The sequence below is a fragment of the Stomoxys calcitrans genome, chromosome 1, assembly GCF_963082655.1.
Source record: "Stomoxys calcitrans chromosome 1, idStoCalc2.1, whole genome shotgun sequence".
Lineage (NCBI taxonomy): Eukaryota > Metazoa > Arthropoda > Insecta > Diptera > Muscidae > Stomoxys > Stomoxys calcitrans.
The window spans coordinates 166,827,739-166,841,979 of record NC_081552.1 but is presented as its reverse complement, the minus strand read 5'-3'; the positions used below and the strand labels follow the sequence as shown (position 1 = coordinate 166,841,979).

General features: G+C 35.2%; 1 protein-coding gene across 1 annotated transcript in view; it reads right to left on the bottom strand.

Moving 5' to 3' along the window:
- The window catches only part of LOC106090296 (uncharacterized), an 878,040-nt gene extending 869,375 nt beyond the window's left edge, over positions 1–8,665 (bottom strand). Inside the window, exon 1 of the mRNA XM_059360384.1 lies at positions 8,472–8,665. Within this exon, the coding sequence (XP_059216367.1) occupies positions 8,472–8,590 (119 nt within the window). The 5' untranslated portion in view covers positions 8,591–8,665. The remainder of the gene's footprint in view (positions 1–8,471) is intronic.
- Between the last annotated feature and the right edge of the window lie 5,576 nt (positions 8,666–14,241).

Here is a 14,241-nt window from a genome sequence, read left to right as displayed (position 1 = left end):
AGAATTGCGCACTCTAGAGGCTCAAGAAGTCAAGACCCAAGATCGGTTTATATGGCAGCTGTATCAGGTTATGGACCGATTTGAACCATACTTGGCACAGTTGTTGGATGTCATAGCAAAACACGTCGTGCAAAATTTCATTCAAATCGGATAAGAATTGCGCACTCTAGAGGCTCAAGAAGTCAAGACCCAAGATCGGTTTATATGGCAGCTATATCAGGTTATGGACCGATTTGAACCATACTTGACACAGTTGTTGGATGTCATAACAAAACACGTCGTGCAAAATTTTATCCCAATCGGATAAGAATTGCGCACTCTAGAGGCTCAAGAAGTCAAGACCCAAGATCGGTTTATATGGCAGCTATATCAAAACATGGACCGATATGGCCCATTTACAATACCAACCGACCTACACTTATAAGAAGTATTTGTGCAAAATTTCAAGCGCCTAGCTTTACTCCTTCGGAAGTTAGCGTGCTTTCGACAGACAGACGGACGGACGGACGGACGGACGGACGGACGGACGGACGGACGGACGGACGGACGGACGGACAGACGGACGGACATGGCTAGATCGACATAAAATTTCACGACGATCAAGAATATATATACTTTATGGGGTCTCAGACGAATATTTCGAGTAGTTACAAACAGAATGACGAAATTAGTATACCCCCCATCTTATGGTGGAGGGTATAAAAACAGTAAACATTTCATTAAAACAAAACCACAACCTCGGGTATATATGTAAACCACCTTTCGTCATAATCCTGTAAAAAATGCATAATTTATGCCCCCTAGCAGCTATATAGAAATATGGTCCGATTTGGACCAAATTCGGCACGGACATTGAGAAGTCCAATAAGTACAAGTTCAACTTTGTAGAACAAAATATTGGTCTTTTTGGTAGCTATATCCAAACACAGGCCGATCTGAAGCATATACGACACGGATGTCGAAAAGCCTAACATAAGTCACAGTGTCAAATTTCAGCGAAATGGAATTGTAAATGCGTCTTTTATGGGCCCAAAATCTTAAATCGAGAGGTCGGTCTATATGGCAGCTTTATAAAAACCTTGACAGATCTCAGCCAAATAGCTGAATAATGTCGAAGCGCCCAGCACAACTCATTTTCCCAAATTTCGGGGACATCGGACAATAAATGCGCCTCTTATGAGCCCAAAACCTTAAATCGAGAGATCGGTATATATGGCAGATATATCCAAATCTGGACCGATCTAGGCCAAATTGAAGAAGAATATCGAATGGCCCAACACAACTCACTGCCCTGAATTTCGGCGATATCGGACAATAAATGCGTATTTTATGTGCCAAATTGAAGAAGTGTGTTGAAGGCCCTAACACAAATCACTGTCACAAATTTCGGCTACATCGGACAATAAATGCGCCGTTTATGGTCCAAAGGCCTTGAATCAAGATATCGGTTTATATTTTTTAATAAAGCTCCCATATATTCGTCCGACTATAACTAATACTGCAATAACTTCACTTATTAACCGACCCTCTTTTGAGATCACAAGTGAATTTCGTAGAAATCGGTTTAGATATTTTCACTTCTTGCGACTTTGCAATAGCATTTATCAACCGATCTCAAAATTATTTACAGCGTTTTCTTGTACGACTACCACAATATGTACGAATTTTCATCGGAATCGGTTTAGATTAAGATATCAGGCATTCTCTGAAAAAAAAAACACTTAAAACAGGTACTCATTTTTTAGGTAATTACAATATTTATGTTTTAGTACATGTAAAAACTAAAAGAAAGAGCATGACTATAGGTCGCGTAATGCAGGGTTGCCATACTAAAGAAACATTTTTTGCAAAATAATTTTTGAGCCACCATAACTTTAAATTACATGAATGGATTTAAAAACACCAAAAGATTGGTTTTTGCAGAATTTTTTCTAAATTCTTAACTAAGTATCGCAAAATTAAAAGTTTTTTTTCCAAAATTAAAATTTTTAATGCCCTCTTCAATTTCTAAACTTACCTCAAAATATTCGTCATTTCATCACCTTTCTACCATGCAAAGGAAATTTTGGGACAGCCATATTTGTATGCAATACAAATTTATTAATCAGCTCAGCCTCAGGAAATTTAGCACGAAACATTTTCTTATGAAGATTGTCATTACTGGTGAACTTCAGAGCCATCGGTTGAGATAAAGATATAGCTCCCATAGAGATGTATCACCTGATTTTTAGCGTAAGAGCCTTTGTCATCTAAATTTAGTATCTAATTATGGACCGATTTCTATGAAATTCACCAGTAATTCACCAGCAACGAAGTTATATTCAAATCTATTGGGTTATCCCGCCATATTGTCGTAGTCGTTGAGGAAAGCGTTGTGTAATATTTAGAAAATATCGTTTGATAAATTATCTTGCGAAAGTGGAAATCCGGCGATTCATATATATGGAAGTCATATCTAAATCTGAACCGATTTCTATAAAATTTACCAGTAATATTTGGAGTCCTCCGTGCCTAATAAGCAAACGAACAAATTATTTGCGTATTAGACTAAATCGGACGAACATATATATATATATATATATATATATATATATATATATAAATATATATATATATATATATATATATATATATATGTATATATATGTATATATGTATATATATATATATATATATATATATATATATATATATATATATATATATATATATATATATATATATATATATATATATCAAAATCCAGATTTATCCAAAATCCAGAAATTTGTGGCAGTTGGACGAAAATTCATAAAATTCTAAGACGATGTAACGATGTCAAAATTTAGGTGAAATTTTGCAATCCGTATTTCATAAATACACAGGCCTAGTTCTTCAACAGGTTAGGTCAGATCATATTTGGATACAGCTTTCATATAGACCGATCTTCTGATTTAGCTCATAAAAGGCGCATTTATAAACCGATTTCATCGACATTGGGAACAGTGCGTTGCAGTGTAGCACCCGATATCCAAACGGAATAAGGTCGAGATCGGACCATGTTTAGATATAGCTGCCATATAGATCGATCTGCTGATTCAGGGTCTCAAGCCGAATTTATTGCCCGATTTCGCCTAAATTGGTAACAGTGAGTTGTAGTAGACTCAGAAAAATTTGTCTGTGGATTCAGCAAACATTGTCTGATGATATTTAATAAAAAATTTTAAACTATCGAATAAATCAATTAAAAATTTTTTGAACTTCTACACAAAAATAGAGGCATTGACTCTATAGAAAAAAAAAAAAAATTGCGTATTTATGGCGTTAATTTTTGGTTTAAAGGCATAAATATAAAAGCGGTAGTTATTTTGTACGCTGTTATTCAAATTCGATCAAAAATGAGCAAATTGTATAAAATTGGAAAAATTTTGTTTTATGCTTTTTATACCCTCCACCATTGGATGGGGGTACACTAATTTCATCATTCTCTTTGTAACACCTCGATATATGCGTCTGAGAACTCATGAAATATATATATTCTTGATCGTCATGTAATTCTAAGTCGATCTAGCCATGTCTGTCCGTCTGTCCGTCCGTCTGTCTATTGAAAGCACGCCAACTTTCGAAGAAGTAAAGCTAGCCGCTCGAAATTTTGCGTAAATACTTTTTATTCGTGTAGGTCGGTTGGGATTGTAAATGGGCCAAATCGGTCCATGTTTTGATATGGCTGGCATAACAACTGATCTTGGGTCTTGATTTCTTGAGCTTCTAGAAGGCGCAATTCTCATCCGATTTGACAGGAATTTTGCACATGGTGTTTTGACATCACTTCCAATAACGTCTCTTAGTAAGGTTCAAATCGGTTCATATTTTGATAAAGCTGTCATATAAACCGATCTTGGGTCCTGACTTCTTGAGCCTCTAGAGTGCGCAATTCTCATCCGATTTGACTGCAAGTAGTGTTTTGGTATCACTTTCAATAATTGTGTTAAGTATGATTCAAATCGGTTCATAATCTGGTATAGCTGTCGTATAAACTGTTCGTGGATCTTGACTTCTTGAGCCAATAGAGCGCACAATTCTCACCCGATTTGGCTGAAATGTAGCATGAGGCGTTTTGTTATGACTTCCCATAACTGTGCTAAGTATGGCGCAAATCGGTACATAACCTGATATAGCCGATCTGGGATCTTGACATATAAACCGATCTGGTATCTTGACATCTTGAGCCCCTACAAACAAGGCGCAATTCTTATCCGAATGAACTAAAATATTACATAATGACTTCTACAATGTTCAGCATTCATTTATAGTCCGAATCGGACTATGACTTGATATAGCTCCAATAGCATAACAGTTCTTATTCTATATATATATATATACATATATACAATGTTCCCGATCGCGCGTGAACAAAGTGGTTATTGGTCATTTAAAGGCGTCAATAACTCGCCTTGTCACATCGAGCATCATAGGCACTCGGCATTTGTGCAAGAGCCCGTGCCACCCGGCCTCTTAATGACATTCTCCGCTCGATTCCGCTCATTGCCCGCATCTGCCGTTGCAGCTACTCCGTATGAAGCATTCCACTATCTTCAACCTGTGGACGCGCTCAGTAGCTGCCAGCTAAGCTTCTCGTGGCAGCAATAAACACCACACAGATCGGACCTCAATATTCCAGCCTGTTTAGTGCTTACAACCGACTAGTGCTGGGGTTATATGCTTGTAAAAATGATAGATAAGATGTGATATAAAAAATTTTGAAATATTTATGACATTTTTATACCCACCACTGAAGAATGGGGGTATATTCATTTTGTCATTCCGTTTGCAACACATCGAAATAAGAATTTCCGACCCTTAAAGTACATATATTCCTGACCAGCGTAAAAATCTAAGACGTCCGTCTGTCTGTTAAAATCACGCTACAGTCTTTAAAAATAGGGATATTGAGCTGAAATTTTGCACAGATTCTTTTTTTTTTTTTTTTTGTCCATAAGCAGGTTAGGAACGAAGATGGGCTATATGCTGACATAGGTCCCATATAGACCGATCCGCCGATTTAAGGCCTTAGGCCCATAAAAGATACATTTATTATCCGCTTTTGCTGAAATTTGGGCCAGTGAGTAGTGTAATCCCCTACCAATTTGGCTCTGGTCGGTATAGATTTGGATAAAGCTGCCAACAGGGACGTAGCCTTTTATTATTTTATCTCCAATAAATTAGGAAAATTTTAGGTCTTATAATGATATGATACAAATTACAAGCATATACGACAATAGTTGGATGCAATTTTTACCTGAGATCTTTTCCATCAAAAACGTATTTTCAATCGATTTTAATTAAGTTTGAATAAGAAATTAGGGACATTATTTAAGCAGAATATGGATGGTTATTTATTTTTTCAAATATTTAACAATTATAGTTGCTTAATGTTTTCAGTTTGTTCGCGTAAAATGTCATGAAAATAAAAGTAGTTTAAACCTAATAGACCGATACAAACAATAACCTGTTGTAATCATTAAACTAGTTTGAGAGCAAATATGAGCACGAACGAAAAAATGTCATCAAAATATTGAAGCTAATTTGCCGAAACACTCACTATAAAAATAAGATATTCGCAAAGACAACCACACTTTGGGGGCTTTGAAAAATTAGGATCAGTCTATAAATAGTGCGTTGGCAATCACTACAGCTTTGACTTAAACCAAATGTCACCGCCGATGCTTCAGCTGCTGCGCCCAAAAGTGACCACAAAAAAAATATTTTTTGATGTATCTTTATCAATTTCACAGTAATAGAAACATTTTTGCAATTTTCGATTTTGAAAAAATCAAAAAAAAAAAAAAAAAAATTAAATCCTGGCTGCGTCTCTGGCTACCATAAAAATCAATCCGCCGATTCAGGGATTTATTATACGATTTCGCTAAAATTTGGGACAGTGAGTTGTGTTGGGCCTTTAACATCTTTCCTCAATTTGGCCCAGATCGGTCCAGATTTGGATATAGCTCCCATATAGACCAATCTCTCGATTTAAGGTCTTGCGCCTATAAAAGGAACATTTATTGTCCGATTTTGCCAAAATTTGGGACAGTGCGTTCTGTTAGACCCTTCCATTGGTCCAAAATTCGATATAACTGAAATATAGACCGACATCTCGATTTAAAGTCCTGGCCCCATAAAGGCGCATTTATAATCCGATTTTACTAAAATTTGACACAGTTAGGCTTTTCGACATCGGTGGTTTCGGTTTATTTTTAGCTATAGCCACTAAAAAGATCAATATTTCGTTATACACAACTGGACAATGACTTGTACTTATTAGTATTTGGTCCAAATCGGAACATATTTCGATATAGCTGCTTTGGGGCATAATGTATGCATTTTTCGCCGGATTGTACCGAAACGTGGTTTACCCGAGGTGTTGGGTATCCAAAGTTCGGCCCGGACGAACTTAACGGCTTTTTACTTGTTAGACTTTTTTTTATACCCTTCACCATAGGAAGGGGGGATAAAGTATATATATTCTGGATCGTCATGACATCTTAAGTCGATCTTGTCTATGTCTGTCCGTCCGTCTGTCTGTCGAAAACACGCTAACTTTCGAAGGAGTAAAGCAAGCCGCTTAAAATTTTGCACAAATACTTCTTATTAGTGTAGGTCGGTTGGGATTGTAAATGGGCTATATTCGTCCATGTGTTGATATAGCTGCCATATAAACCGATCTTAGATCTTGACTTCTTGAGCCACAAGAGGACACTATTCTTGTCCGATTTTGCTGAAATTTTACATGAGGTGCTTTATTATGACTTCCAACAACAGTGCTGAGTATGAGTGAAATCGATTTATAAACTAATATAGCTGTCATATAAACCTATCTGGGGTCTTGACTTCTTGAGCGTCTAGAGGGCGAAATTCCTATCCGATTTTGCACGACGTGTTACGTTATGAGTTTCGACAACTGTGCTAAGTATGCTTTAAATCGGTCTATAACCTGTTACAGCTGCCTTATAAACCGATCATGAATATTGACTTCTTAAGCCACTAGATGGCATGAGGTGTTGTGTTATGACTTCTAACAACTGTGTCAAATATGGTTCAAATCGATCAATAACCTGATATAGCTGCCATTTAAACCGATCTGGGATCTTGACTTCTTGAGCCTCCAGAGGGCGTAATTATTATCGGATTTGGCTGAAATTTTGTACAACGCCTTCTCCCTTGACCCTGATACAGCTCCCAAATAAACCAATCTCCCTATTTTTCTTCTTGAGCCCCTAAAGGGCGCAATTCTTATTCGAATTGGCTGAAATTATACATGACTTCTAACGTTACAATGGTCTCCATCATTCAATTCAATTATGTTCCGAATCGGACCATAACTTGATATAGCTCCAATATTAAATCAATTATTTCTTTTATCCTTTGTTTGCCTGAAAAGAGATTTCGGGAAAAGATCTCGACAGATGGGATCTATGGTGGAGGGTATATAAGATTCGGCCCGGCGGAACTTAGCACGCTTTTACTTGTTTAATTTTTTACCGTTTGAAAACAGTAGAAAATGTTTACCATTTTAGCAAGAAATTACTGCTGTCCCATTTTCACGAGACCTTCTGCTGTAGCAGCAAACAATTTTGCTGCTTTTACAAACAAATTTGTATCAGTGCAGATTATGCGATATAAGAACGGAGTATAATAAAGACCGATCTGGGGATTCAGAGACTTAAGCCCATAAAAGCCACATTTATCATTCGAATAATCTGAAATTTGTATCAATGAGTTCGACAAGTCAACTCGTTATCCGAACCGAGTATGGTTCACATCAGACCACACTTGCATATAGCTCCCATAAAGACCAATCTACCGACTTTGGGCTTTAAGCGCTTAAAAGACGCATTTATTATCCGACTTCGCTAAAATTTGGATCAGTGAGTTGGATTAGGCACCCGGTATCCGAACCGAGTACAGTCAAATAGAACGACGCCATATAGAACGATTTTTTCTTTTAAGGCCTTAAGAACATAAAAAGCGTATGAAATTTAAAACAGTTAGTTGCGCTAGGTCAACCGATATCCGAACCGAATATGGTTCACATTAGACTTCGTTTAGATATAGCTGCCGTCTAGTCCCATATGCCGTTTTGCGGTCTTACGCTCATAAAAGCCTCATACACTCAACGTTTTCTCTGATATTTGAATCCATAGCTTTTTTAAGGTTTCGCGTTACCTCAACCAACCCCAACCCAATCTGGATATAGTAGAGTTATAAGAAAATAGGCTAATAAATATATCCATGGTGGTGGCTATGCAAAGTTCAGCACGACCGAACTTTAAACGTTTTTACTTGTTTTTGTTTTGAAAAATGTTAATTGAAGTTAGACCCTTGGCATAAGACGCGATCTGCATTGAATTTGTTTCCGTTTTAAACTTACTGCTAAATATTATGATTTATATACTATTTTTACTTCTTTGTATATCGATTCGTAGACTTACCCATCTGTTCCAAAAGCCTTCAATTCGCGATTCAAAGTCTCCTTGACAGTTTGCTGCGAGTACAATCCGATGGGAGAGTTGAATTGCATGTGAACCAATTTACGTTGTACATTTGCCATTTTTTGTTTGTTAATATTTTTCTGTAGTCTTCACGAAATTTTTCAAATGACCTTAACTGAGCTGAGCAAGCAAAGCTAAACTTGAGCAAGAATAAGAAATAAGAAATATATTTGTGTAAACTCTAGACCTATTTAGGCGTAGATATTGGTGTTGTGCTTTATACACGTGCGTGCCTTGGTAAATAAATAATTACTTAAAAAAATTATCTGACTTCTTTCCTGAGGTTATTCTGAAAAATTAAGTTTACAAAATTTTGCTGTCCTAACAAATAAATAATTTTAAAATAAACTTAAATTTCCTTTAATGTTATTCTTCAGCTGGTATTTTTGTTTTTATTTATTATTATTGTCCCGGTGATACATGTGTATTTTTCTATAAATAAAATAAATAATGAAAACAAAATTAGTACAAATTATAAAAAAAGTTATTTTACATTTATATGATATATAAAGCACTGTATGTATTTTAAAATATTAATTAAACGATTTAACAAAGCGGCATATAATTTAAATAATTATTAATAATTATATTAGGTTAGGTTGAAAAGAGGGTGCGACTATTAATTCGCTCCATGCCACCATGGATATACACCTAAACCAGTAATCGGCTTGTTTTGCGCTCTAAATACTAAAAAAGAAACCTCGAAAAACAAAATCTAATTTAGGAATTTCGTGCTTCTTACAAAATCCTTGATTGTTTACCATGCCACGCCCCCAAGTTTGGTTGTGCCCAGACCTAAGTACCAGTGTCTTTTAGCAGCGAAAGCCTGGCAATGACAAAGGAAATGCTCATGTGGGCCCCACAGTTATCAGTCGATAACCTGATATAGTCACAATATTAACCATATTAGACTTCCTGGGCTTCTAAAGAGCGCAATTCTTTTCCAATTTGGTTAAAAATTTGCACATGTCGTTTTGGTATGACATTCAACAACTCTATGTAAGGTCTAAATTGGTTGATAACCTGATATAGGTGCCATATAAACATATCTCCCAATTTGACACCCTGAGCCACTGGAGGGCATAATATTTATTCGATTTGCCTGAAATTTTTGATGTGGTTTTTATCTATGACTTTCAACAGTGGTCCATATAGTTAACTTGAAGTAACTCATATATATATATATATATATATATATATATATATATATATATATATATAAAGGGTGATTTTTTTGAGGTTAGGATTTTCATGCATTAGTATTTGACAGATCACGTGGGATTTCAGACATGGTGTCAAAGAGAAAGATGCTCAGTATGCTTTGACATTTCATCATGAATAGACTTACTAACGAGCAACGCTTGCAAATCATTGAATTTTATTACCAAAATCAGTGTTCGGTTCGAAATGTGTTCAAATTTTGACAAATTTTGTTCAGCGATGAGGCTCATTTCTGGTTGAATGGCTACGTAAATAAGCAAAATTGCCGCATTTGGAGTGAAGAGCAACCAGAAGCCGTTCAAGAACTGCCCATGCATCCCGAAAAATGCACTGTTTGGTGTGGTTTGTACGCTGGTGGAATCATTGGACCGTATTTTTTCAAAGATGCTGTTGGACGCAACGTTACGGTGAATGAACACATTTCGAACCGAACACTGATTTTGGTAATAAAATTCAATGATTTGCAAGCGTTGCTCGTTAGTAAGTCTATTCATGATGAAATGTCAAAGCATACTGAGCATCTTTCTCTTTGACACCATGTCTGAAATCCCACGTGATCTGTCAAATACTAATGCATGAAAATCCTAACCTCAAAAAAATCACCCTTTATATATATATATATATATATATATATATATATATATATATATATATATATATATGTACACATACATATATATATATATATATATAAATATATATATATATATATATATATATATATATAAATATATATATATATATATATATATATATACACACACATATATATATATATATATATATATATATATATATATATATATATATATATATATATATATATATATATATATATATATATATATATATATATATATATATATATATATATATATATATATATATATATATATATATATATATATATATATATATATATATATATATATATATATATATATATATATATATATATATATATATATATATATATATATATATATATATATATATATATATATATATATATATATATATATATATATATAGAAAGAGTTATTCCATGGTAGAGGATAATAACATTTGTCCCGGTCGAAATTAATACTCTTTTACTTGTTACAGCTGATTTTCGTTTCAATTATAGGTGATAGGATTTTATTTAATGATATCAATATTTATTGTTTTTGGAAAATCGAAAATATCGAATGTTGCCACCACCGACAATTTGCCAGTTCTGGTGTGGGTCCCGCACTGGCGAACAGAAGAAGTTTTACCTTTGGAGAGTTTAGGTTAGAGGGCACACGAATAGCAACTTCGTTTACCAGCTCCTTCACTCGAAGACCTTACATCCATAGTGTTTGTCCTAGAAGAAGGTAGGTTATGACAAGTAACATCATGCTTAGTTCGGCAGGGCCGAAACTTATTTAACATCCACCATGGAACTCATTTGTGAAGTTCTATGACAGGTATCTCTTTATAGGCAAAATAAGGATAATTGTTAATAATTCATATGCTTTTAGACCTACATTAGATTATACTTTGCACGCATGTTGGAAGTCATACGAGAAGTCATTGTGCAAATGTTCAAGCAAATCAGATAAGAACTGCGCCCTATAGGGGCCCAAGAATAAAAATCGGGAGATCTGGTCATTCAGACCATATTTGTAATGTATGTTGGAAGTCGTAAAAGAGTTGAAGTGGACAATTTCAGCCAAACTGGATAACAATTGCGTCCTCTAGAGGCACTTGAAGCATAATCGGGAGATCGGTTTACGTGACAGCTATATCAAAACATGATGTCAGGTCATGTATTGATATAGCTGCAATGTAAACCGATCTCCCATGTATAATCACAACTGACCTATACCAATAGGAAGTATGAGCCTAGCTCTACTCCTTCGAAAGTTTGCGTGCTTTCGACAGTGGACGGACATAGCTATATCGACTTTAAATTTTATGAAGATCAAGAATATATATACTTGATGGGGTCTTTGACCAATATTTCGAGGTGTTACAAATGGAGTTGTTACAAAACGAATTTCATATTTTTATACCCTCTACCATATTATAATGGAGGATATACAAATATTCAATAATTGGAATACGAAACTTATGGCACTGCAAAATAAACCAAAAGAAATAACCTCGAAAACAAAAAAACAGTAAAGAAAGGAAAAAGTCTGGCGTTGCCGACTGTATAATAACCCACACCTTCCCTACAAGCACAATGTGGGAGCGAAATCCAATTCTGAAACATTTTTGATGTACCTCGGCGGATGTTTTCAAATTTCGAGCAAATATGTTCAAACTGTAATAACAACGGTTGACATATGACAATATTATTGCAAATTACCCAAAATCTGACGAACATATATATGGGAGCTATATCAAATTCTGAACCGATTTCGACCAAACATCTTAGATAATGTGGTAGTGGTCGAGGAACGCGTTGTACCAAATGTTGGCATGATTGTTCAAAAAATGCGATTGCAGTGGCTCTAGAAGTAAAAATCGGGCGATAAATATATATGTGAGCTATATCCAAATCCGAGCATATTTCTATAAAATTCACCAGTAATATCGAGAGTTAAAAACAAATCCTTCTTGCCAAATTACGACAGACTCAGTTCACAAATGACCAATTATTGCAATATTTCTCAAAATCGGACGAACTTATATATAGGAGTTTTATCCAAATCTGATTTGAATTCGACTAAACTTCTTAAATATTGTGGTAGTCGTCGAGGTAAGCGTTGTGGAAAATTTTGGCAAGATTGGTCGATAAATGCACTTGCAGTGGCTCTAGGAGTTAAAAACGAGCGATATAAATATATGTGAGCTATATCTAAATTCTAACCGATTTCTATGAAATTCACCAGTAATGTCGAGGGTCAAACCCCTTACTGCCAAGTTTCGACAGAATCAGTTAAAAATGACCCTATTATTGCAATATTAACCCAAATCGGACAGACATATATATGGGAGCTTTATTCTGCCATGAACCGATTTTTTCCAATTTCAATAGGCTTCGTCCCTAGGCCAAAAAACATGCCTGTACTAAATTTTAAGACGATCGGACAAAAATTGCGACTTCTAATTTATACACAAATTAATATGGACAGACTGACAGACGGACATAGATAAATCGAATCAAAAAGTGATTCTGATTCGGTCGATATACTTATCAATGGGTCTATCTCTCTTCCTTCTGGGTGTTACAAACAAATGCACTAAGTTATAATACCCAGTACCAAAGTCGTTGTGTATGGTATACAAATTAAATAACCCCCAAAAATAATTTGGGGAATATTTCATTCTAATTGCGGTTTATTTGATCGATATTTTTCGATCGATCAAAAGGAATAATAGTTGTGCCCTCTAGGAAAACAAGCGATCGGCTTATATAGGAGTTATATATACATATGAACCGAACTGGTTCATTTAGATTCCGATCTGGCCAGTTTACAATCGCAAGCGACCAACACAAATATAAGAAGTATATGTAATATCAAATTTCGAGTGACTACATTCACTCCATCAAATATTGGGTTGCCCAAAAAGTAATTGCGGATTTGCGAAAAAGGTGTAAGGTCCATAAAAGCCACATTTATTATCCGATTTTGCTGAATGTTGGGACAGTGAGTTGTCTTAGGCCCTTCGACATCTTTCTTCAATTTGGTCCTGATCGGTTCAGATTTGGATATAGCTGCCATATAGACCGATCTCTCGATTTAAGGTTTTGGGTCCTTAAAAGGCGCATTTATTGTCCGATTCCGAATTTGGGACAGTGCGTTGTGTTAGTCTTTTCAACATTTTTCCACAACTTGGCCCAAATCGGTCCAGATTTGGATATAGCTCCCATATAGAACGATATCTCGATTTAAAGTCTTCTCCCCATAAAAGACGCATTTTTAATCCGATGTCACTGAAATTTGACACAGTGACTTTAGGTTAGTTAGGCTTTTCGACATCCGTGTCGTATATGGTTCAGATCGGCTTATTTTTAGATATATCAACTAAAAAGACCAATATTTTGTTATACACAATTGAACAATGACTTGTATTTATCAGTATTTGATCAAAATCGGAACATAATTCGATATAACTGCTATGGGACGTAAGGTATGCAATTTTCAACGGATTTTGATGAAAAGTGCTTTACATATATGTCTGAGGAGGTAGGTATCCAAAGTTCGACCCGTTTTGTTTGCCTAAAATGACTGCTGCTTAATTATGAAGGGGTTGTTAGAAGAAAAATTGATACATGTAAATGTGTGCCTAGTGGAAGTTTATAATCACCTCCATAAAATGTAGCATAACATTTTTTTTTCAGCAGACTTGTGTATTCAAAACAGCAGATTTTTATACCCTCCACCATAAGATGGGGGTATACTAATTTCGACATTCTGTTTGTAACTACTCGAAATATTCGTCTGATACCCCATAAAGTATATATATTCTTGATCGTCGCGACACTTTATGTCGATCTAGCAATGTCCGTCCGCCT